At 40.8% G+C, this 24,843-nt stretch overlaps 1 protein-coding gene across 2 annotated transcripts in view; it reads right to left on the bottom strand.

Moving 5' to 3' along the window:
- Nucleotides 1–24,843, bottom strand: part of STK17A (serine/threonine kinase 17a) — a 40,235-nt gene that overhangs the window by 4,407 nt on the left and 10,985 nt on the right. For both annotated transcript variants that reach the window (XM_025853100.2, XM_025853101.2), the window contains exons 2-4: nt 23,957–24,169; nt 12,636–12,780; nt 1,245–1,371 (exon numbers count right to left, since the gene is read on the bottom strand). In XM_025853100.2, the coding sequence (XP_025708885.1) occupies nt 1,245–1,371; nt 12,636–12,780; nt 23,957–24,169 (485 nt within the window). The remainder of the gene's footprint in view (nt 1–1,244; nt 1,372–12,635; nt 12,781–23,956; nt 24,170–24,843) is intronic.

The raw sequence follows: 24,843 nt of genomic DNA, 5'->3' as shown, positions 1-24,843 counted from the left end.
CCCATCCTCAAACCTTACTGAGTGGTCATGACGCGCGCTGTGATTTAAGTTTCTAGCCCACGAAGAACACATCAACATTTTGAAGGTGGTTTTCCTGCCCACCGTGCTTTTATTACCTAATTCAGGATCTGTTTCAAATCGTAGGACTTATTTTAAAGCTTTGAGTTAGATTTGTCCTATCACTGCCGAACAGCTTTGTTTTCCTCAACCCTGTCCCCTGGAACTGCCTCTCCCTTGTAAACAAAGTGCCACCGGAGCTGCTCCGGTCCCCCGTCTCCCCCCTGAAAGGAGGCGGAGGCTGCCGCACGCCCTAGTCTAGAACGCGGACAGCCTCTCTGTCCACTTCACACCTCTGACCTCAGGTAAATATTCTCCCCTTGGGGCCCAGGCCACGGCCTTCTCCACTGCCTCCTCACCCAGCTGCCGCCCCCCTGGACAACGTCCACACTCATGTCTATGACCCACGCAGCCTGGCGTCCACGCTTCTGGACCTACAGGTCTACACAGCCCTTCCACAGCTACGTCGCAGCCCTAGTAATTACGAAGAACTGTTTCATCTCTGAAATTTTAAATGTTAATGTTGTACACTCCTGGTCACAGCCTTTAGATGATTTCATTGCCTTGCTCTGCTTACGGATATCTTTTTTTTTTTTTTTTTTAACCTCATTCAGGCCACGAATCCTTTTGCATCCTATTGTTCTTCCAGTCTATCAAAAAAGTCATGCTTTACTTATTTTTGTACCAAACCTAAAAGCCATGGTTCATCACTTCAGCTGCTCTTTTACTAGTACCTTCAAGGCTTAGCGCTTTTTTCTTTCTTCCAGAAGCTCCCAACCTTGCATTAATCCAACAGAATGCCCTCTGTTTCACAGGGCTTGCCATTACTTCAACAATGTTTATGATGAACTTAAAGTTCTTTAGAGGGCCCTACTTGTTAAATACCCTCCCACCTTCAGATAACCGGGTATCCTACACTTGGTTAAGAAAATCCTCTTTGATTCCTTCTAGAAGCAATCCCTTCAAATTCTCTTGATTCCCTTCAGGAAAGGGATCATCAGTTTGGTACTTTACTCTTTCATGTTTACCGTTTTAAAATTTTTATACAAAAGAAGGACTCTCTGATGGCAGAATTTTAACACAGCAGATGGCTGGCCCGACTATTACCCACACCACATGTGAGTTCCCTAATGAAGATGATGCTTGACCCCAAACACAGAACATAACCCACTCTTATGAGTACTTACCCACGTATTCAGGAGTACCCATAATTTCTCGGAGCTCTTCACTGTTCTTCATTATTCTTGAAAGACCAAAATCAACTATCTTAATGTCACCCAGTGGAGATTCACTTGTCAGTAGAATATTCTGAGGCTAAAAAAAATACAGAAAAAGTAGCCCTTAAAACATACACAGCTTGCCCGTGAAACTGAGATTGACAACTTTAACAGTAAGCAGTCATTCATTAAGCAAACAGTTTTATAATATATTTACGACGTGTAAGGCAACAGGCCTTACATAATCTCTTCCCTTATACTGGCTCCTTCTCAGCACATAAATGTGCATCTACCCCATCTTAAAAACAAAACCAAGCCACTCATAAAAAAATATCCTCTAGGACTCTGCATTTCTCTCTAGCCAACACACTCACTCCCTGCTCCTCCCTCAAAGCTCAGCTTCTAGAAAGCACGGTCTTGTACACTTGCGAGCACTTCTCAGTGCAGCTGAATCTGGATTTTGCCCCCTCTCCTAGATCTAGCTGTTCTCAGTAAGATCACAAAATCTTTAATAATCAAAGACCCACCAAATCTAATGAATGTCTGTCAAGGCACCATTTTGTATGTGCTGACTGCTGTATACTTTGGCCTGGCAAACCACCCTTTTAGGCGCTCTTGGATACTTTCCTCCTCGAGAGCGCTCTCACCATTTTCTCGAGATTTTTTTTCTTTTTCCCTCCTTTTAAATATTGGTGTGACCCCAGACCTCTCGCTGGCTGGCCCTCTACTATCTCATCTACTATCAAAGCTTCAACCACCACTTACCTGCAGATGACTTCCATCCTAAGCCCTTCGCTGACTCAGATCCAATTAAAATCAGATCTTTTCATTTGGCTGAGATGGGCCACACCTTCAACTCCCACTACTGAGCAAGGCCATCAGTTCAGTAAATAGCTCAGGCAAGGGCTCTTCCTTGGACCCCACCGACCCCCCCCCATGCCAATGTCAACGCCCAGGTCAGGCACTGGGGGGAATCCTCCCAAAGCACTCTGCCTCCTTCCTTTTCAGCCATGTCTCAACCTAGTGAAGTCACCAGCATGCCAATGCTGTGTCCTAAATCTCAAAACGCCCCCTGCTTCAAGTTGGGGCTTTCATCATCTCTTAGCTGGACCACCACCCTCCTGCCGCTAGTTTTCCCCCACCTTCAACCCACCTGTCACTGTACAATGCTCTTGCCATAATATACGTCGGATTGTGATCCTCACCAATGGACGCACTCTCAAATGGGACGTATCTGACGACAGGCCAAGAGAGAGCTACCCAAGGCCACAGAATCAATAAGGTTCATATTCCTGGGGTCATTTTTTTGTTTTACCCAAATAACCTAGGACACTTCTACACAAAATGTCAAACATGTATTATGCACTAGAATATGAAATTCATTTCCATTTTTTAAAATAAAAATGACCTTTGAAAGAAAAATTTATGTTGCTTCAGAAAGGGGCTGCACTTACCGTCTTCTGCCATTAAGAATATTTCCAAAGATGAACTGAGAACCCGTACCAGTATTGGTACCAATAAAGTAAAAATACCGCACTACAGCACTCCAAGTGTTTTATGATCTGGCTTCTGCCTCCTCTTCACGATTAACCTCCTGCCCCCATCCCGCAGGCGATCTGTGTTCCAAATCCAGCAAGCTATAATCCCTGCACAAGACGCGCACGCCCACGTCTCACGCCTTCGCCTTCTGTATATTCCCTTTGCTCAGGAAGCCCTCTCCCCTTCTCCGCCTGGCAAATTTAGTTTCATCGTTCACTCCACGCATGGCAGGTCTCACCAAAGCGCTGGTGCCTCAAGAAAGCCTTCTGTGACGCCCCCTCTGGCCCTCCAGGGAGGGTCTGATGCCTGCCCCCCTCTCTACTCCACAACGTCCTGTACGTGACAGACTTGTCCCACTGTTTGCTTACTGTACCTTCCTGTCCCCTCCGTCACACGGTGGTTCTCCCTCCAGAGGTTGATAATGAACGCTAGCACTGCCTTTCCTTCCACGCATATCCCACCCCTCCATTTGCCTTCTGTCTCCTCCTGCCTCTGCCGCGGGTCACGAAAGTCACTGCGATCTAATGACGTGTGTCCACACTTTCCCGACCACCGCCTTAGCAGTGCCTGCCGCTGCTGCCGCGCCTTCCTTGTTTACAGACGCTTTTTCCCTTGGCTTCCACAACAAACCACTCTCCTGGTTTTCCTCCTAACTCTGACTGATGCTTCTGTCTCCTTTGTTGGTCCATCTTCCTGTAGCAGGCCCGCGCAGCGGGCTTCCCACGGCCTGATCTTGAGGCTCTTTGCTCTTTACGCGCCACACTGGCACCTGACACAGTGCATCTGCACCCAGGGCTTAATTATCGCCCAGACATTATGAGTCACAGATTTTTATCTCGGGCTCAGACCTCTTCAACCAGCTGCTTACCTAATCTCTCCCCTTTGATGTCTCACAGCTACTCTAATTCAGCGTGCCCAAACCAGACTATTTTCCCTCCCAAGTCAGACTCCCTGTACGCCGATGACTGTCACCTCAGGGAATGCCACTCTCACCCAGCAAGGTAGAAGAGAACACCAAGAATCACCTCGGCCATTCCTCTCTCCCCACTTTCTCCTCACTTAGCTAAGGTTTCACTACATCCTACTGAGTTTCAATCATAAACGTAAGCATTTCTAGACTTTCCCTCCAACTATAGAACACCATTCAAGGTACCATCAGTTTTGTGCTCAACTGCCACAGCCTCTAAATGGTTTGCTAGGCTCTATTTTGCCCATACTGTAGACAGAAGGATCTTTTGCACCATATAAATCCGACCTGTCACCCTCCTGCCCAAACCCTTCAGTAGCCTCCCATTAGTCTTAACTTCCAAACTCCTTAACGGGGCATACAAACCCCGGCCAGTTCGAGCTCCTGCCTGGCTCTCCAGACTCATCATAAACCTGTTCCCCTTGGCTTGGCGACAGTGGAGACTGTCTCAGCAGACCCTGTTCAGTCTCTCCTACCTGCCATGCTCTCTCTCTCACAACAGTTATCTTTGTGTACTTTCTGCCCCACTCTTCTTTGCCTAGTGTCAGCTTGCTGAGAAGACCTAGGATGGCGGTGAAGAAGCTTCTAACAACGTCCAACAGTGAAGAGCTGCAATATGAAACAGGAAGTTGAGGTCTAGGTGGTTCCTCTCTTTCGAAAGGGTTACTGTCAACCCAACCATCCATCCTACCCTTCTCTATTCTGAAAACGCTTGTAGGCTGCCCAAAGTCTGGATTCAGACACAGAGAAGGAAGACTCTGTGGCTCCACGCGTCACACAGTACTGGGCACGGTGACAGCACCGGGATCAGGGCCAGCACACAGTAGTTGCTGCTTGAATGGAAGGAAGAGACATAACTAACTATAAAAAAGAATCCTAAAGTGTCTGTTCTGTGTCCGCAATGGAGGCACTGTAAATCGGAGCAATCACAAGTCTCTAGTGACAGTTCGTCATCAGAAGAGAAAACAGAGGGGAGGACCATCAGGCTCGACAAGTGCTGTCGTGGCCAAAGCGCTCAGGCAATAAATAAAGAAGAGGGAATAATGCAGCCTTGGGAGAATTATACAGGAGGAGAGTGAGCAGGCCCTGGAGGAGAAAAAGGTTTCTGTCGCTTATTCAAAAAAATTTTATTGACTGCCAACTGGGAAAATAACGGAAACTAAGACGTAGATCCCATGTTCTTTTGGAGCCTTACATTCCAATGGGGACAAGCAAGTACGAGTTAGTAGTAACTCCTCGGGTGCTTGGAAGCACTAAGGAGAACTGGGAGTAGGGAAGTGGATGAGAGAGTGTCTGCTGGGTGTGCGTTATGTTCAGGGTGGCCAGGGAAGGTTTCTCTGAGGAGGCAGTATTTGAGCCGCGAAGGAGCCAGTCATGGCAGAATACTTTGGGGCTGGGGATGGGCAGGGAACATTCCAGGGAGAGGGAAGACCCCGCCAGAGGCAAGGACAAGCTACGAGTGGAGGAACTGCACACGGGGGGACAGCACAAAGGTGGAAGGGACAAGTGTGGTGGCAGGCACGAGACTGGTGAGCAAATGGGGGTGGAGGAGCGGGAATCCGAGGGCTCTGTGGGCCATTCTGGGAGAACTGGCAGAAGGCAGACCAGAGGGCAGGGCAAGAGGACATTCCAGGGAAAGAGCAGGCCACATGCCGAAGCCTATGCGGGTGAGCTGATACCCAGCACGATGCGTGCGAGGGACTGTCACATACAAGAATATGTCCCCGAAGAACGTGCCTCTACCTGTTTTTAAAGTCCTGAAAGGGAGAGACAGAGTGAGGAAGATATGATGAAGCATGGAATAAAAAAAAAAAGACGACGACGACGACGACACTTTACACGTTCCAGTGGCAGAATCCGCAGTCCATTGCGACTGGTGCTGCGTAGGAGCAGGAACGACACGGTGCGTCTGTCACTCGCTGACTGATACAGTCAGGTCAGCAAGGGAGGGCGATGGGTTCCGTTCTGCTTCTCAGACCCGGAATCTGAGGTGCCTGCAGGACCGCCCCGGACGGCTGCAAATTCAGTCCGGAGAGAACAGAAGGCTGAGGACCCTGCTCTGGACGACGAGGAGACAGAGGCGAGACCGACACCACGCAAGCACGCGAGACGGAGAGAAGTGGCCAGCACGCGCTCTGGCCAGTGACCAGGTCTGCGACGGGAAGCAAGAGGACTGACGAGGGCGCTCACAAGTCGTCTGGGAGGTGAGGCTGAGGGGCCGTAGGAGGACAGGAAGGAAAGGCTCAAACCGCACACGAGGAAGAATGAGGACCCAGAAGAGGCCACTGGATACAGCAAATCAACAACCTCTGAAAGACTTCTGAAGAAGTAATCTTTAGCAACACCGCGGGAGAAAAACCTAGATTATAAAAGGCTGAAGAATAAGGTGAAAGGCTAAGTGATCTTTACATTACACGTCATTCTGGCTTAATTACCTGTGGATGTCCCCTAAACCAGTGCTGTCCTATGGAAAGGTAATGCCAGTCACAAAGTAATTTAAAATTTTCTAGTAGACATATTCTAAAAAATAAAATGAAACAGGTGAAACTAATTTTAATATTTCTTTAATTCAATATGTAATATGTAAAATTACTGAGCTATTTTACTTTTTTTCCTTGAAATCTGGCATGGAGTTCACACTTTGAGCACATCTCTGCTCTCAAGGGCTCAACAGCCACGAATGGCCAGTGTTACTGGACTGAACAGTGCAGCTATAAACTCCTTTAAGTTTAAAAAAAAAAAAAAAGATCCAAATGATACCCCAATACATGTTCAGGAAATTCTTAACATCTCTTGCATAATGTCCTAATTTGTTACCACTATGCAATTATGGAACAATAGTTCATCTTGAAAACTTATTCATGAAAACTAAGACTTTCTGCCTGAAGTGAAAGCAATCACCCCGTGGCTCAGTGTAATCTGTAATTTTGTACAAAAAACTGGTTTCTTAATCATAGAAAGTTCTGGCTACAGTAAAAACTTAGAACTGAACAGAAAGACAGAAACAACAAATTGCTGTCACTACAGAAGTCTGGACGGCAGCGGTGAGCTAAATTGTTATAAATCAATCCAAACCAGATAAAGCATCCCTCCTGCCACATACGCAAGAGGATTGCAAATGCGCAACTGATCGGCGTTAGAATCAATTTCTCTTCTCAATGATAAAATAACGAGAGGTTTTGGTCATGTGTATAAACAAACTCCATTATAAAGCTATATTCTCTTTGTTAATTGGCTTCTAGCTATTTCTTCAGGAAAAAACCTAGGATTATGAGTCCCAAGACTTCTCAAGGCAATTTTAGTGTTATTACATTAATGAAATGCTGTAGTAAAATCAAATGTCATTATTCAGGCAAATTAGATAAGCGAAGTTGCCTCTGTGATATATATTCGTCACTGAACATGTTCTGCCCTTCCCAGTACCTAAAAAATTCCGAGAGAAATACTGCTAAGTGGAAATCTTCACCACATCATGAGGGCCGTCTGTGATTACTACAACATGCACAGTCTGTATATGGTCTTAAATACCATTTGTTCCCTTAAAATAGCGGAAATGTTTTCCCCTTACATTTGGTTTACACAGTACATTCCCTGGGAAATGCTTCCTTTAGTAATCATGTAAAACCTAGTTGGTGTGGTGGTAATGTAGTAAAGTCTAAATCAACGTGATCAAATTATTAAAACGTTACTGTGTCTGAAATCTAGGCCCCGTCACATGCATCCATCATTTACCAAAGTGAGAGACATCAAACAGATGACAGAGGGACTGCTAGGAAATAACACAGCTCACAATCAGAGCTCTTTTCATGGGATTTCACAGGTAAGGCTTCTTCCGTAGTTTCTGCCAACTGTGCCCTGGTGTGACCACAGATACGTTTTAGAAACAGACCTTACTCTTCTAAATAAAACCTAAGTACAATTACAGGACTATAATCCGTCAGTCTTTGATGGCGAAATACACCCACTTCCGGGAAGTGAAGTATCTGTGCTGAAAACAAAGAAAAGTACACTGGCATTACAGCTTAGTCACACCTCCTTTCTAGGGAATCCAGTTCATGATAAAGAAGTTGTGGCTCGTGATACCTAATTCTGTTTAGGATGCATGAATCCCAGGTGGTAAGAGAAAACAAGAAGGTCACTGGAGAGACAATGACAGTGGAAGAAACAGGAAACACACAAACTGTCCTCAAACAAAGGCAGTAGGGAGATCTTTGTAAAATTGTATTTCTCTGCTTCATGGGGAAATCCTTTTCCTTTATCTTGGTATCTTCATCTTCCTATATAGCCCACTGAACAGTTACTGAACAATCACCCCGGGATAAGATCACTGTAAAGTTGAGGCTACCTTGCTTAAGCAGCCTTAAGGTACCATGAACAAAATTTTCAGGAACATTTTTATCAGGCAATGCAAATTCAAGTGGATTTTTTATTTATTAACACCCAGGTCATCGTACAGAAAGAGGTTAATACTACTGTCCAACTTAGTTTGGGAGTCTGTTTAGAAATGTCACCCCCTCTTTCAAGTAATACACTGACGCTCAAACTGTCCGTGACCAACTTAAATCTCCAAAGGGAAAGTTCCAGCTCCTAGTTCCTGGTCTGCTCCTCTGCTTCTCATCATATACATGAAACAGGGTGGACAAACTAATGACTGAGTACCTAGTACAGAACTGCTGAAAGATCTAACCAACAAAGACCATTCAAACACAAAGAGCACTGGGTTTTAAGACTGGATTTCTGTGTGTTCTTTCTGGTCAAGTCCATCCCTGACTGAAGTAAAAGCAGGCCCCTGTGCCAATGACTAGGTCACCAGTTGAGATTATTTTGAGGCATTTAGCTCTGTCCTGACTTTGGTAGAGTTACTGTTTCTCAGATTTGTCAATCCTGCCACGATGTACATAAAATAAATGGGCTTTCCCTTAATCACAGTTTAGTGTCTTTTCTATTTTTGTAGTCCTCTAAACAGTCCAAGATCTGCATCTGTTACCGCTCAAAGCATTTGCCATGTTCAATTTAAGATATCTGGCTGAGAGTCATCAGTGAATCAGTCTTTTGGCAAACTGCCCCTCTGGGGTCTGACCTGAAGCCAAGTAGCATATTTCCCATTGTGACAATTATCTCTTTTATAGGAGCAACTACAATAGTTATTCTAACTTCTAACTACTTCTTGTCTCTGGGACAAGAATTTCCCATTTTAACTGTAATGGAGAATAAAGAGTCTACTAACTCAAAGTTACCCTAGACATGGGGATTGTCAATTTGCACAGAATTAAAACTTTAGGAAACATATTTAGCTTTGTAGCTTTCCAGCTCTTACAGAGACTCAGAGTCAACATAAGCATAAAAAAAAATTGTCACGGGGCAGACGGCTATTAAAAGGTGTGGGACAGGAGACTCTCTGTCCAGACTCACAGAGGTCACAAAGTCACCTGGAGAGGACCTTGCGGTAAAAATCATTCCCATCTGCACACCGCTGCCACACCAACTCCGTCTGCAACCTTCCCCCTTCAGCGGTTCACGGAAGAACACATCCGACTGCACCTGTGACCACTATGGGGCAGAGGCACGGCTGAGAACCCAGCAGGCCACCCAGTCTTCTAGTTCCTCTGGGCCTAGGACACACGAAGAGTCCAGGGTCCAACATCAAAGGCCCATCATCAAAGCCTCTATTAAATCCAGAAAGAATTTTACACCAAGTGTACTGCGGAGAAAGCAATATGATTTATACTGAGTGTATTGGGGAGAAAGGGATATAATTTCCTTGAGTAAATACAGAGTTAAACCTGGTATTCAATAACTTAATTTTCACCTTCGGCTGCTTTCAAGTAACATCAAAGACCCATGACACATGGTGTTGGCAACCTGTCTGACCTGCTACTTAATTAGTTCCTGAATAATAGTTAAAGGTTGAGCTGTCATAAATCGAAAGCGTATTTCCTATAGGTGCAATGTTATTTAAATTGGGGTTCATTCTTGGAAGTCTTTTTTACATCACAAAACTAGCAAAACATCATAAAAAATAAATACAGGACTTTCTAAAGTTAAGTGTGTAAAACCAAACTTAAAAAAAATGCTCAGTACAAACATTACTTGTGGGAACTCTTCTGCATGGCTGACACTAACTGAGGCTTCCTCAAGTCTGAGTCCACTGAAGTCTGGACTGCAGAGGCCATCTCTTCCGGCTGCCTAAGTGTTCCCGAGGGAGGCAGATCTGGGTATTTCTTGTAGCAAGGATCTTTGAATTTCGAAGCACATGACAGACTCAAGGGAAACAAACGAAGCCCCAGTTCCCTCAGCTATAGCTATGAGAGTTTGACCTAGGTGACCTCTACAGCCACTTCAGCTTTCACATCCTGGGACTCCATGTGGGCACACACATGTCCACACGTGCCTTCCTAAAATGCCACTTCACCTACCACAGTCTACAGTGTTATAAGCATGCGTTTTAGCCACTGTAAAAAATTAATATCCTTGAGAAAAATATCTGTTTACAAGATGAATGTAAATTGGCATTTTTCAGAAAAGAATGAGAAAGTTTCCAAATTGTTTTCTTTCCCCTGTATTCTTCTGTAGGAAACTAGTATTTGAAGGAATACCTATGGCCCTTCTATCTTATTTTAGATGGAATTTTATCAAGTTTACTTTAGAAGTCAACCTCCGGAGTACACACTGTACACTCTTTGTACACAGTTCCTTGAGAGTGTTCCTTCACGCAGTGAAGATTAAACACTGCTATTTATGCTGTGGGATGTCTTTTTTTCTTTCTTTTAAATAAAATAAACCTTTATTATGTGAAACATAGTCTCCTGCGGGTCTCAGTCTGCTTGGCCTGCTATAACAAAATTCCATAAACTGTGTGGCTTAAGCAACTGACATTTATTGCTCTTAGATCTGGAGGTTGGGAAGTCCAAGATCAAGGTGACAGCAGATTATCTGATTCTTAGCGAGGGCTCTCTTCCTGTCTTATAGAGAGCCACCTTCTTGCTGTACCTTCACATGGCAGTGAGAAAGGGAGCTCTGCTGTCTCTTCCTCTTCTTATGAGAGCACTGATCCCATCATGGGGGCTCCACCTTCATGACCTCATCTAAATCTATTTGCTTCTCAGGGCTCTCCCCCTCCTAAGACCATAATGTGGAGGGTTAGGGCCTCATATGCTGTGGGCTATCTATTGGGTGTCCCAGCGTGGCTGACTGCAGCAGTTCTCAAAATGGTGCTTGGACCCCCAGTACCAGTCTTCCATGGCCCTACTGTGAAATCAGAAACTCTGGAACTGGGGCCTAGCATTTGCTTTAACAAGCCTCTCCTGGTGATCCTGATACCTGTCACAGCCAGAGAGCCACTGCCATGAGTGTGCCTTTCTGCCAGAAGGCAAACTACAGCAGGAGTCAAGATAGATTGGCAGATGCTGAGTAAAACGAAGCTGCGGAAGTCCAGGAGAGGAAAGCCTTTTTTGGGTCCGGGGTCTAGTCTCCTCAGGTTACCTTCCTTCTTAACCCTATCTCCTCTGGCTGATAAAGAACCGGAGTCACTGGTGTGTTCCTTGAGGAGTGTGTCCTTTCCCTACAGCCATACCTGGACTCGATATGGAAGCAACCATCAACAGGCATCTTAGACTCCTCTCCCCCAGATGCCTGAAGGAATCTGCTAAGGATACTTGTGGTGGGCATTCACTGTCTCCTGAGCACTCACCCACCCCCTGTTCTTCTAGAAACAGAACTGGTCTGAGAATCCAACCCTTCCCCACTCTTGGTCCAAAAAACAACTGGGATGGGAGAAGGAATTTACCCCTCCAGGGTTGGAGCAAATGACACTGGTCATGCCGGCCTGGCCAGTCAGAACGCTGCACCATTCCCCGCCCCCCCGCACACTTCTTAGTTCCGGACCAATCGAAGTTGGTTTGGTCAGAGTGAGTCTCAGGACTTCAGAAAGAGCTAATAAGTAGAACCTGGCTCTTTCCTGCTGCATCTCTGGACAATTCCAAGGCTAAAATGGCGGCATCTAACTTACCATCTTCTTGCCATTTTGAGAAGGCAGAGCTAGGGACCGAAGAAAAACCAACCACTTGTAATATGTGGATCAGTGAACTGTGTCATACCTTAAGTTAGAATTATACCTGGACTTTTCAGGCAATAAAATTTCCTTTTTTGCTCCCCCGACTTTCAGCCAGCATTCTGATTACTTGAAAGCATCATAGCTGATAGGCTGCCCTTTGTGTATTGTTTCTTCCCTCCTCCCTTTCCTTCTTTGATAATTTTAAATTCTGTATCTACCTGACTTGAATCTCTTTCGTTCTCTATTTTATTTACTGCTGCCTGCCTAATTTTCTACAACACTGTTTTTCAGATATTCCTACTAAAAAGTCATCTCCCTCTTCATGACGTTCGAAACCCCTAGAATCTGGCCTTTTCTCAGTTGTATCTCCTATTTCCTCTCTCAATTCCAGTGACGCTATTCCATTTATGTTTGCCCAACAAGTTTTCCTAACTCTTGTGATAGAATTTTATCTTCTGTTTTCTACATTCCTGTATTTTCTCTATCTAAATCCTAATTTTTTAAGGTCTAGCTTAAACCCTGTCTCTTAGGAAGAGTTCACCTATCCTACCAATATCCTCTAAGCTTCATTTTTTGGGGCAGTGTATTATTATTTACCTTTCTATGTACACACAGGTACTTTACCTCCTTGATAAAACTAACTGGCAAGAGGATAAGAATAGACTCAACCTTTATTTCCATACGACCTAATAAAACACACAAGCTTGTGTTTTAAATGTTTGAATTAATTACTGTTAAATACTTTATACCTGGAGGGTCATTCTCTAGCCATCTCAACACTGTAAAGTAATTCAGATCTTACCTTCAAATCAAGATGAACTACATCATGAGCATGTAAAAAGTGGACACCTTCTAATATCTGCCTCATGAGTCTTTGAACATCTTTTTCTTTAAAGGCTTCTTCTCTGTCTGCAACACACTGGTCAAAGATTTCACCCCCAGCAGCACTAGAGAAGGACAGAAGCACACTTTAATTATAAAGGAAAAGGGCTCATTAAAAATATTTAGCCTTTTTTTGTTCTTAGTATTTTACACATTAAGTATCTTTATTTAGATAAACTATAATTTGAGTGTGTGTAAATGTCTGTCTACTTGCCTAAATCCATTTCTTTTTTAAATAAAAATATGAAGCTTCTAATATGAGGTAAGATTAACATTTCCAAGCTAAATAAAAACATCACTTTAAGAACTTCAAGAATTAAACTTTAATAGTAAAATATACTAACATACTTTCAAGTGAAAATTTCTCTTTTTAAGATTTTATTTATTTATTTAAAAGACAGATAACAAAAGAGAGAGAGAGAGAGAGAGCGCATGAGCAGGGAGGAGAGGGAGAAACAAAACCCCTTTGAAGGACATTTACTTTCTTCCTAATTATTCACAATTATAAACAATGTTGTGATGAGAAGGCACATTACAGTTTCTCACATGTTTGTTCATGTGCCAAGAGCTCCCAAGTGTAGACACCTAGAACGAACCAGCTGGAGTGAAGGGAATGTGCATTTAAAATTTTAATAAAAAGAGACTATCCTCACCAAAAGTGCAATGCTGATTTACACTTTCTTCCAACCTCTGGGCAAAGCATCGCAGTTTGTTTGTTTTCCTCCAAATAATTTTGCCAATAAGAGGAAAAAAAATAATCAACATTTAAAAATTTTTACCTCTTTGGCAGAAAGTCCATACTTAAACACTTGGTTCATACCATAAATGACAGCTCATGTCATATCTCAAAATTTCCTTTATGTGTTTAAAAAAAAAAGAAAAGACTGGGTTGCTTTCATAAAGTTGTTACAAAATTGATATGAAATATATAACTCCAAACAGCCATGCTGCTCTCAGACCAGAGCTACTTATTAATTTCCTTTCAGTATGATAATTTAGTTCTTTTTTTCCTTCCTTTTCTGTTAAGCAACCTATTTCCAAATTCTGCCCATATAAAGAAAGACAATTTGTCTCCAAAATTAGATAAGAACATATTTAAGTTTAGCTGAACAGTTGCAGGTGATGAAAGTGAAAGCAAATAATTCATTGGCTGATAAGGTTTTCATTTTGGCTAAACCTATACAACTGATTTTTTATTGTATTTTGATTATAGTATTAAGAAACAAATATGAAAGCATTAAAATCATTTTTATGTATTTAACTGTAAAATGCCCATCACATATTCAGGCACGGTTAAAGTAATATACAAGTCATAAGAAAAGAAATGGTGAACATTCACAACATAATTAGAGAGTAAATTAACTGCAGCCTGCCAGTACCATATACTGTTTATATGGATTTGATGACCTAAAGCAAAAGTCAGTACGAGCTGGGTCAACTCAGTCCCAAGGAGCTAGAGATACACCAGGACGTAGCATACGGCCCTCTGCACGCACACACCACAATTTGCCAGTTACAACTCAGAACCGTCCATGTTCCTCAACTAAAACAAAGAACTGTTATCTTGGTTGAAAAAGTGTCCCAGCAATGTCTCTCAGCTCATTACTAACCATTCACAATAAAGGTCAATTTACATAAGTGAGAAGATTTCTTTACCTTTAAGAGCAACTTTAAGAGCAATTTATTGTTACTTCTTTCCACTATCAGGTGTACCCATCCTTGCTTTAATGTAAGGGTTTCCTTTGTTTTCCCAACAATTTAAGTAGTTTACATAGGCACAGAATACAAAGTATAAAACTACAGTTTTCTGAAAATTTCCAAGGATGTATTTCAAATGAGACTATTAAAGAAGCTGTAAAGGCTAGCCTAGCCTTCAGTGACCAGCAAGACTTGCACACCCTCTGATACAATGTGCAATCATCCCAGTTTACGTCTGCTTAAGTGTAAGTTTGACCCCATTAACTGTCATATTAATGAGTGGAACTAAACACAATTATCCTAAAGAACAATCTGCAACATTTAAAAACACCTGTCAAGTATGGTTAACAGGAAGTATAAGAATATTACCAACCACTTCACACATAGAAGCCAGAGAAATGCTACAAGTTTTGTTGTGCCCTATCTTTTAACTACAGCAAGGCTTCCACAGTTATATTATGGTATATTTACGTTAGTAGTGCTTATTTTCCACTACTTTAGAATTACCCAGAAACTGAGAAATAAACTTTATTATGAATTACATTTACAAAAACATCAACTCAAGAACTTTTCACAAAAAATTTTACACAGGAACTATTTTTATAAAACATATTAAGAATTTTTCATTTCAATGTTCTGGTGGCCCTTAGAAAGTTAAGGGGTAAGAATCTTTTGATCAACATTATGCAGAGCCATGTACATGATGTTTGCAGGCTACAAGCAACTGTGTTTCCCCAGCTGCCTGCACCTTGGCTAGATCTTGGCCCCCAACCTCTGACACCAAACATTCCTTTTTCTATCGAAACTAGCATATCCATTTCTACCTGCTTCAAGGCTCAGTTCAGATCTTTCCTCCCTCACTCTTCAAAATTAACAAATACCAACCGAATATGTTAGGTCCTTGTGCAATGTGCTATGGATAGAAAGATAAATTATAAATAAGTATCGAGACGCCTTGGGTGGCTCAGTTGCCTTGGGTGGCTCAGTTGGTTAAGCGTCTGCCTTCGGCTCAGGTCATGATCCCAGGGTCCTGCACAGGGCTCCTTGCTCAGCAGGGAGCCTGCTTCTCCCTCTGCCTGCCACTCCCCCTGCTTGTGTGTGCTCTTGCTCTCTGTCTGACACATAAATAAATAAAATCTTTAAAATAAATAAATAAACAAATAAATAAATAAACAAGGCTTATAACTTCAGGAAACACATTTTAAAGAATGCATATGCATAAATATATATGGGTGTAAAATTCTATATCAAGTGATTTGATAATTCAGCAACTGAGCAATTCATTGGAAAGGAGAAAAAAAAGCTTAGAAAAATGACATTTATTCTGAGACTTGTAGAAGGAATAGGAATCCACTAGATGAAATGGTTAAGAGAACATCCCAGGCAATAGTGGACACAAGCAAGCAGGACGGTGTCAAAAATACATGATATGACTCACTAAAGGTTAAGTACCTACTTCCCCTTTCAGCCAAATGGCACAGAACTTACCCTCTAGCCATAAACAACTAGAAAATGAGCAAAGTATAAGAGCCAACTATTTTCAGACATGAGAACACAGGCAGTTTGGACCATGATCCCTTATAAGAGGGACACAAACAAGTTGAGCCCTACTCTCTCTGTCTTCCTACTTGGAAGTAATTTATGGACCGTGGTACAGGATGGAGGAGAAGCCCAAGCAGAATACGGCGGCTTTGCTAAACTGAGGACACAGACCAGGAGGCTGACACAGGTAATGAAGTTGGATTTCCAGAGGAGTGAGCTACACAGAGAGGGATCTCCAGACATCTGCTTAGCTGTATCCTGAAGGCTTAGACAAAACACTAACAGGGGCAAGCATAAGGGTAAAACTCTGTAAGGTCAAGCAAAGAACTGCTGGGAAATTAGAAGCTGAACAATTCTTAGCATTCACAGAGAACAGAATAAGATATTTGAATTTTGTCCAGTTAAAGTAGAAAAATCATGTGAACCACTTAGGCAGTCAGCAGCTCCCCCACCCCGCCCCCTCTGCCCCAGGAGGGCCATACCTCAGGAGTAAGATTAAATAGCCTGTGAACTGCCCTAACAAAGGGGATTCACAAATAATTTAACTGACGGCCAAAACGAATGTCATCATTCTTTAATGGAAGATCATAAAGTCCACTCAACACTGTGACATCCTAAACGTATGGCATCATTCCAAAAATTACTAGACATCTGAAAATGCCACAAATTACAATCCACAACTTACAGGAAAACAATAAAAACAGACCCAGAAAAAACAGAGATCATGGAATTGGCAGATAAGGTATTATAAATATGCTCAAGGATTTAAAGTAAAATATGAATATAATGAGAGAGACGAGGGGTATGAAAAAGGACCAAATGGAACTTCTAGAAATAAAAAATAAAGTATCTAAAATGAAAACTGCACTGGATGGGCTTTATAGCATTGCACAAGAATCAGTGAATTTTAAGACATAGCAACAGAATTTTAAGGCGTAGCAATTCAATCTTTAGAGAGGGGAAAACAAAAAAAACAATAGGACCCCCGGGACCTGAGTGACAATATCAAGCAGTTTAACAGACTGTAATTGAAGGAACAAGAGAAGACAGGTGGGGGCAGACAAATATTTTTTTAAATAATGGCTGAAAAATTCCCAAATCTGATAACTGTAACCCCAAAGATCCAATCAAGTAGCTCAAAGGAAGCCCCAAGCAGGATAAACACAAAGAAAACCAAGGCACATTATGCTCAAATTACTGAATTACTGTCTTTTTATTTATTTTATGAATAATTTATAGACACATTTATAAGGGAACCAAGAATCAATGCAGACTTCTTGTCATAAACAACGCAAGGCAAACGACAATGCAATGATATCTTTAAGTGCTTAGAAAAGAGAGTGTGTCTAAAATGCATGGTGAGGCTGGAAAAGGATGAGCAGGAGAGGAGACAGAAGTCAGACAGAAAAGCAAGAGATGAGGTCAGAACAATCTGCAATACCCTAGGTGAGGCAATAATGGGTATATAATGCTAAATGTCTCTTTCTCCAGAAGCACTCCTTCCCTCCCAGGTAGCATTAAAGCAGCACAACTCATGGCTAAAAGCTCTGGAATCACACACTCCCAGACTGAATCCTGGCTCTGCTATTTGCAGTGTGACCTTAGGTTGCTTACTCCTCTGAAATTTTTTCTCATATAAAATCTTGTTCTAAAATTTACAAATAAACAAAATCAGTAAAGTTGCAGGATACAAAAGCAATGTAACAAAACCACTGTTTTTATACACTAACAATGAACTTTCAGAAAGAGAAATTAAGAAAACAATCCCATTTTCAATGGCATCAGAAAGAATAAAATACTTCGGAATAAATTTAACCCAGAAAGTGAAAGATCTATACAATGAAAACCATATAAGACACTGATGAAAGAAATCAAAGAAGACACAAGTAAATAGAAAGATATACCATGCTCCTGGGTTGGAAGAATTAATACTGTTGAATAGTCCATACTATCCAAAGTAATCTATAGATTCAAGACAATTCGTATCAAAATTCCAATGGCATTTTTCAGAGACACAGGGAAAAAAAAATCCTAAAATTTGCACAGAACCACAAAAGACCCTGAATAACAAAGGCAATCTTGAGAAACAACAAATCTGGATTTCAAAATATATTTCCGATTTCAGAATAAATTACAAAGTTACTATTCAACTATTGAAAAGAATGAAATCTTGCCATTTGTGACAACACAGATAGACCTTGAAGGTATTATGCTAAGTGAAATGACAAATACCATATAATTTCACTCATATGTGGAATCTAAAAAAAACAAAACAAATGAACAAACAAAACAAAATTCACAGATACAGAGAACATACTGGTGGTAACCAGAGGGGAAGTGGGAAGAGAGGTGGGCAAAATGGGTGAAGGGGGGCAATTATATGGAGATGGATGGTAACTAGACTTTAAGTGGTGATCACTTTAGTAGTACACACAGATGTTAAATTATGTTGTATACCTGAAGCTTACATAATGTTATATACCAATTTTACCCCAATTACAAAAAATTTCTTGTGGAAAAAACTGTGTGTGTGTGTGTGTATCAGAGCTACAGCAATAAAAACAGTATGGTGTCAGCATAAAAACAGATCAATTCAAATTAAAAAAGAGATAGATCAATGGAACAGAAATAGAAATCCCAGAAATAAAACTATGCATAGATGGTCAACTGATTTATGAAAAAGGAGCCAAGAATATACAATGGGGAAAGGGCAGTCTCTCCAATAAATGTTTTTTTAAAAAACTGGATAGCTACATGCAAAAGAATGAAACAGGACCCTTATTTTACATCATACACAAAAGTCAACTCAAAGTAGATTAAAGATTTGAATATAAGACCTGAACTATAAAACTCCCAGGAGAAAACATAAGCTGTAAGCTCCTTGACATCAGTCTTGGCAATTTTCTTGGTTTGACAACAAAAGCAAAAATAAACAAGTGGGGCTACATCAAATTAAAAAGCTTCTGCTCAGCAAAGAAAACCATCAACAAAATGAAAATCAACCTATGGAATGGGAGAAAATATTTGCAAATCATGTATCTGATAAGGGCTTAATATCCCAAGTATATAAAGAACTCATGCAACCAATCTGATTAAAAAATGGGTTGAGAAACTCAACAGACCATTTTCCCAAAGAAGACATATAAATGGCCAACAGGTGCATGAAAAGGTTCTCAACATCGCTAATCATCAGGGAAAGGCAAATCAAAGCCACAGTTGGGTATCATCTCATACCTGTTAGGATGGTTATCATCAAAAAGAGACAAGTGTTGGCAAAGATGTGGAGAAAAGGGAATCCTTGGGCACTGCTAGTGGGAATGTAAACTGGTGCAGCCAGTACGGAAAACAGTATGGGGGCGCCTGGGTGGCTCAGTCCGGTAAGCGTCTGCCTTTGGCTCAGGTCATGATCCCAGGGTCCTGGGACAGAGTCCGGCATGGGGCTCCCTGCTCAGTGGGGAGCCTGCTTTTCCCTCTCCTATTGCTCCCCGGTTTTGCTCTCTCGCTCTATCAAATAAATAAAATCTTAAAAAAAAAAAAAAAAGAAAAGAAAACAGTATGGAGTCCATCAAAGAATTAAGAATAGAACTTCCATATGATCTAGCAATCCCACTTCTGGTATATATACAAAAGAAATAAAAACAATCTCAAAAAGATTTACACTCCCATGTTCACTGAAGCATTAATCACAATAGCCAAGGCATGAAAACACCTAAGTGTCCATGAATGGATGAATGGAAGAATGGACAAAGATGTTATACATATAATGGGATATTATTCAGCCATAGAAAACATATTCCACTTACATGTGGAATCTAAAAAAGCAAAGCTCCTAGCAAGGGAGACTAGCATGGTGGTTACCAGTGGGTGGGGAGGTAGAGGAAAAGGAGAGATATTGGTCAAAGGGTACAAACTTCCAGTTACAAGACGAGTAAGTTCTGGAGATTTAATGTACAGCACAGAGGTGATAGTTAATGACACTGTATTATATACTTGAAAGTTGCTAAGAGAGTAAATCTTAAATGTTCTTACCACACACACACACACACACACACATACACAAAGTAATTATATGACCTGATGCAGGTGGTAGCTAATGCTCTGGTGGTAATCATTACACAATACATAAGGGAATCAAATCAATATATTCTACACCTCCAACTTACAAGTGTTTTATGTCAACTATATCTCAATAAAGCTGGAAAAAAATTTTAAAAATAAAACAAATAATGTATATAAAGCATATAGATAATTTATACAAAGCTGGCTGAAAGACTTAGCATAGTGCCTATGGAGGACACTTAAGTGTATGTGAAATGCATTAGTGACACAGTGAATATAAACCTGCCTGTTTCCCTAACAACAATCTATGGATGTGGCCAAGAATTTTGATATCTTGATATCTAAAAATGTATTTCTAAGACTTTCCCTTCAAACAAAAAGTAGAACACATTTTTAGCCAAATCATATTGATGTGTGGTTCTAAAAGCTTGATCACTGAATCAACAGAAGCCACCAAAGATTTCTAAGCAAGGGAATAATATCACCACATCTATGTCTTAGTTACCCAACAGAAGCTTGCGGAACACCCCAGAATTGAAGCCAGTGTGATCAGCCCAGAAGCTACTGAGAGTCCATGGGAGAGATAATGAGGACCCAAATGGAGAAGAAACAGCAAGGACCAAGAAAAAGGGATGCAGGGCTGAGGCTTAAGTGGAAGATGTGGTAATTTATTATATACGCGCTTTTAAAGGAGCTAAGTGAAACGAGGGTAGAGTCAAGGTTTCTAGCCTGAGCTATGAAATCAATGGGGATAACAATGGAAATGGGCAACGAGAAAAACAGGCGTTATCAGGGCAATGCAGGAGTGCACACATATTGATCCTGAATTGATAATGATGTACGGCTGGATACAGAGATATGCAGTAGGCTGTCAGAACTTAGAAGGTCCAAGGTTGGAGACAAAGATTTGGAAAAAATCACATGTAAATAATAGCTGAAGCCACAAACATAGATTGTTATCAGAGTAAATGTAGAGAATATAAATATATCACAAAAACAACACTGATGAGCTCTGGGGAGCCCTTGTGTTCATACAGTAGCAGGGTAATAGGCTGTGACAGATTTAAAAAACAAAAAAAAGAGGACCCTGAAAGCCAAGAAAGAACATCATTTCAAGAAAGAGGGTATAATAAAGTGTTTAGAGAGAGTAAGAAGTGGAGTGAACACTAAAAAAAGGAGACAGATTTTGGCAAACAGGGTTTGAGAAGAGCAGGGGCAGCGGAATGAAGAGTAACGGCGAAGCACAGAACGGACTAGAAGGTGAGGAAAGCTGTAAATTCAGCCTGCTCCTTTAAAAAGTCAGCAGTAACGGAAAGAGCAAGCCAGGACCGTGGTTTAAAGACAGTCCAAGCTGAGGAAAAGGAATTTGAGGGTAAGAGAGAGAGCAACACGGGAAGACAAGGGAAAAGAACCGCCTTGGAAGAGGGGCTGCAAAGCTGACAGAGGTCAGTGAACTGATTTAAAGACAAAACAATGGCCCTAGAAGAGGAAGGAAGAGAATTAAAGAGCCCAAGTTAAGGTCTCAGCCTCAGAGTTAAGCAGCGGAAACTTCGAACAGAAGGGAAGGGGTGAGGGATGCTGATGGAGGGCGCCTGCTGGTAGGCAGCTGAGAAACGATGGGAAGTGGCGATGCAGGCAGTGCGTTGAAAGTTTCTAGTAGATTCTGGCGGGGGAGGAGGGGAGTGGGGACGACACATTAAAAGAATGAGAGATTAGGTAAAGAAGGACCCAACGACAGGAAAGCAGGTCAAAGATGACACAGATCTTCCCCCGAGTGTGCAGGAGGCGGCACAGGCTGGGGTTCCAAACTGGCAGAAGGACCTCCCGAGGAAGACGAGGAGGAAGGAGGAAATAATGCGAGGTGCTGGCGAGAGCTCAGCCGAACCAACTCCCGAAGAAGAAAGGGAATCCCGGGAAAGAGAAAAGGCAGGGGCTGGCTGAAAGACGGGGGACCAGAGAAGCGCTCAGGATTAAAGGCTGAAGAGCAGGTTTGGTGAGAACAGGCGAGGAATCTGGTCAGAGAATAATACTTCACAAAGTCTTTTCCAGAATCAACTTCCAGTTCTGCCTTGATCCTCTCCAAAACAAACTGGAAACCCAAAACCTAGGTAGGCAGGGCATTTATATACGAGATTCCTAAACCAGCTTTTTTTTTTTTTAAGTTAGAAAACAACTTTATTCAGGTATGATCCACATATACTACATTTGTTACCCGTCCCATCATTTTTAATATTTTTCCGATTATAATTAAAAATACCCTGTATTTTTACAAATTTACAAACTTTTACACAAAAGTGAAACACTTTTGTACTTCTCACCGTTCACATTTTATAATTCCTTTAGAAGGGATTCCTAGAAGTGAAATTACGGAATTAAAATTTATGAACATCCAGAATTAGCCATTCAGAATTTGCTTTCTATAAATTTTTAAATTTTTTAAAAACAATATTATACACATTTAACTTTTCTTTTTAACAATATTAAAAAAAATCTATGTTGAAACATTTAGATCCATCCAGAATTTGCTTTCTATAAATTTTTAAATTTTTTAAAAACAATATTACACACATTTAACTTTTCTTTTTAACAATATTAAAAAAAAAATCTATGTTGAAACATTAAGATCCACCTTAGCTTTTTTTTAAATGACCGCACAGTAATTCACTTTGTGACATTACCACTTACTTAACCAACCCCTTTCTATAAAACAATTAGGTTATTTCTTTTTTGCTACATTAAAAAAAAAAACTTCACTAAATATTTTCTAACACATCTTTGCCCAACTGCCCGATTACTGCCTTGTGAAAAAATATGTAAGTGAAATTGCTGGATTAAAGAGTGTTGTGGGTTTTGTTTTGTTTTTTTGTTTTTTTTTTTTTAATTTTTGATACATAACTCCAGTCTGTCCTCCAGGAAAGTTGCACCAATGAATACTCCCACCTGTAGTATAAATCCGATGGTTCAACCCATGAATATCACTTTTTCTTTATGATTTTTGCCACTCTTATAAGGGGAAACTGAAAACTTATTTTCAAATTTACATTATAAAAATCATAAGAATCAGTATTTTTCATGTACATATAGGCCATTTATATGTATGTATGTCTATGTGGAATAAATCTTCATATCTGTTAAAAAAGAAAAGCACAGGCCCAAAATGGTATCACTTAGACCAAATCCCCAAACTGGGGGGCTTACTACCTATGCTAACTGCAGTTCCAAGCGCCCCCAGAAGTCTAAGTCTTAACCAGTCAGTCAGAAAATTTCTGACCAACATCAGTGAGGAATCTCACATGGGCCCTATCCATGCCCCCAAAAGAAGATGAGGTAATCCACCTAATAAGACCCCCTGCCCTTCCCACAAGGGAGGGTGATCTTGCCTGAAACAATCCTTTCTTTTCTTTTGCTAATAGCTTTTTGCCACACCCTCCTTCCTAGAAAAACTGTCCATTTTGTACAACTCTTTGGCGCTGCCCTCCACTAGAGGAAAATAGGATTTCTTAAGAAGAAGAAACTTCATTTTCCAAAGCTGTTTCCGATACAGTCTCTACTTAACTCAAATGAAAACATGGTATGAATCAAAACAACTGTTTCTGAAAGAAAGGAGATTATTAACTCAGACTATATGAACATGTAAGGGATTGTAACATGTCTCTTATTTTAATATCACTGTGTTATCACTTACTTTCTGAAGAATGCCTCTAACAAGAACATAAGAGAACTTTACTATCAGAAGAATTTCATTAAAGAATGAAAATAAAAAATCTAATATACATGCATTCTTATTAATCTGGTATTTTCCAAATTAAAGAGAAACACATGAAAAAGTTCTGGAAAATCTTCAGATTTCCAGAGCCAGGCTGCAACACATACCACAGATGACTAGCATCCTATGAAGTGTGGACTATCAAACAAACTTTATCTAAGGAAAACAATACTTACTATTCCAGGACTAAGATCATTTCTGATGGAGTTTCATAGACTTCATGTAAATTAATGACCCATGGGTTGTCCTGTGCTAGTTCAAGAACTGCAATCTCATGAATTATTTCCGTCCGACAATCTTGACCTTTTCTTCTTTTTCTCATGAACTTTGCTGCGAATTCTTTTCCAGAATCTTTCTTTATACATTTCCTCACCACTGCAAATTTCCCCCTACAATTAAACAAAAACATTCACTGTTAAACTTGACAACTTTCTAGAAATGGTAAATTTTAATACAATTTCCAAATATTCATCAGTGGATATTCAAATTTAGACCATAATTCAATCACAAATGCAGCACTCTCACTTAGGAATTTAATAGGTACATCTCTAATCAAATAAAATGTAACTGGTAAACCTGCAAAATTCCTTCTGAATAGAGAATAACCAAGTATTAAAGTCAATATTTTTTGCAGTTATACATAAGCTATTTTTCTTACACATTTATACACAAGAATGATTTAAATCTTGAAAAAAGGCATTTGACTTGTTAAGAGAAACTGGTTATCAGAATTCCTAAAAGAACTGAATTGACTCTAAAACTATATCACCTTTCAAAACTATAAAAATTAGGGATCTCATTTATATATTTCAACTACAGCATCAGCTGGGAAAGTCCAGTTTTCCTATAAAGACAGATACAACAAGCATTATTTTGATGCACTACACTATCATTTGTTATTAAACTAATAAGTGAGTCACAGGGGAGTCCGTATAACAAACTAAGCAAATTAAGGCTCTGAGCTCTAGAATTAGATGTGAGTTTGAATCCCACAAACAGTTCTGCAGCTCACTTGGGCAATTCATTTAACCTTTTTAAATCTCATCTTCCTCATAATCTGTAA

Source organism: Callorhinus ursinus, unplaced genomic scaffold (genome assembly GCF_003265705.2).
Source record: "Callorhinus ursinus isolate GAN/ISIS: 27379988/994484 unplaced genomic scaffold, GSC_fseal_2.0 scaffold73, whole genome shotgun sequence".
Classification (NCBI taxonomy): domain Eukaryota; kingdom Metazoa; phylum Chordata; class Mammalia; order Carnivora; family Otariidae; genus Callorhinus; species Callorhinus ursinus.
Note: the sequence above shows the minus strand (reverse complement) of the source record. Positions and strands in the feature narration are given on the sequence as shown.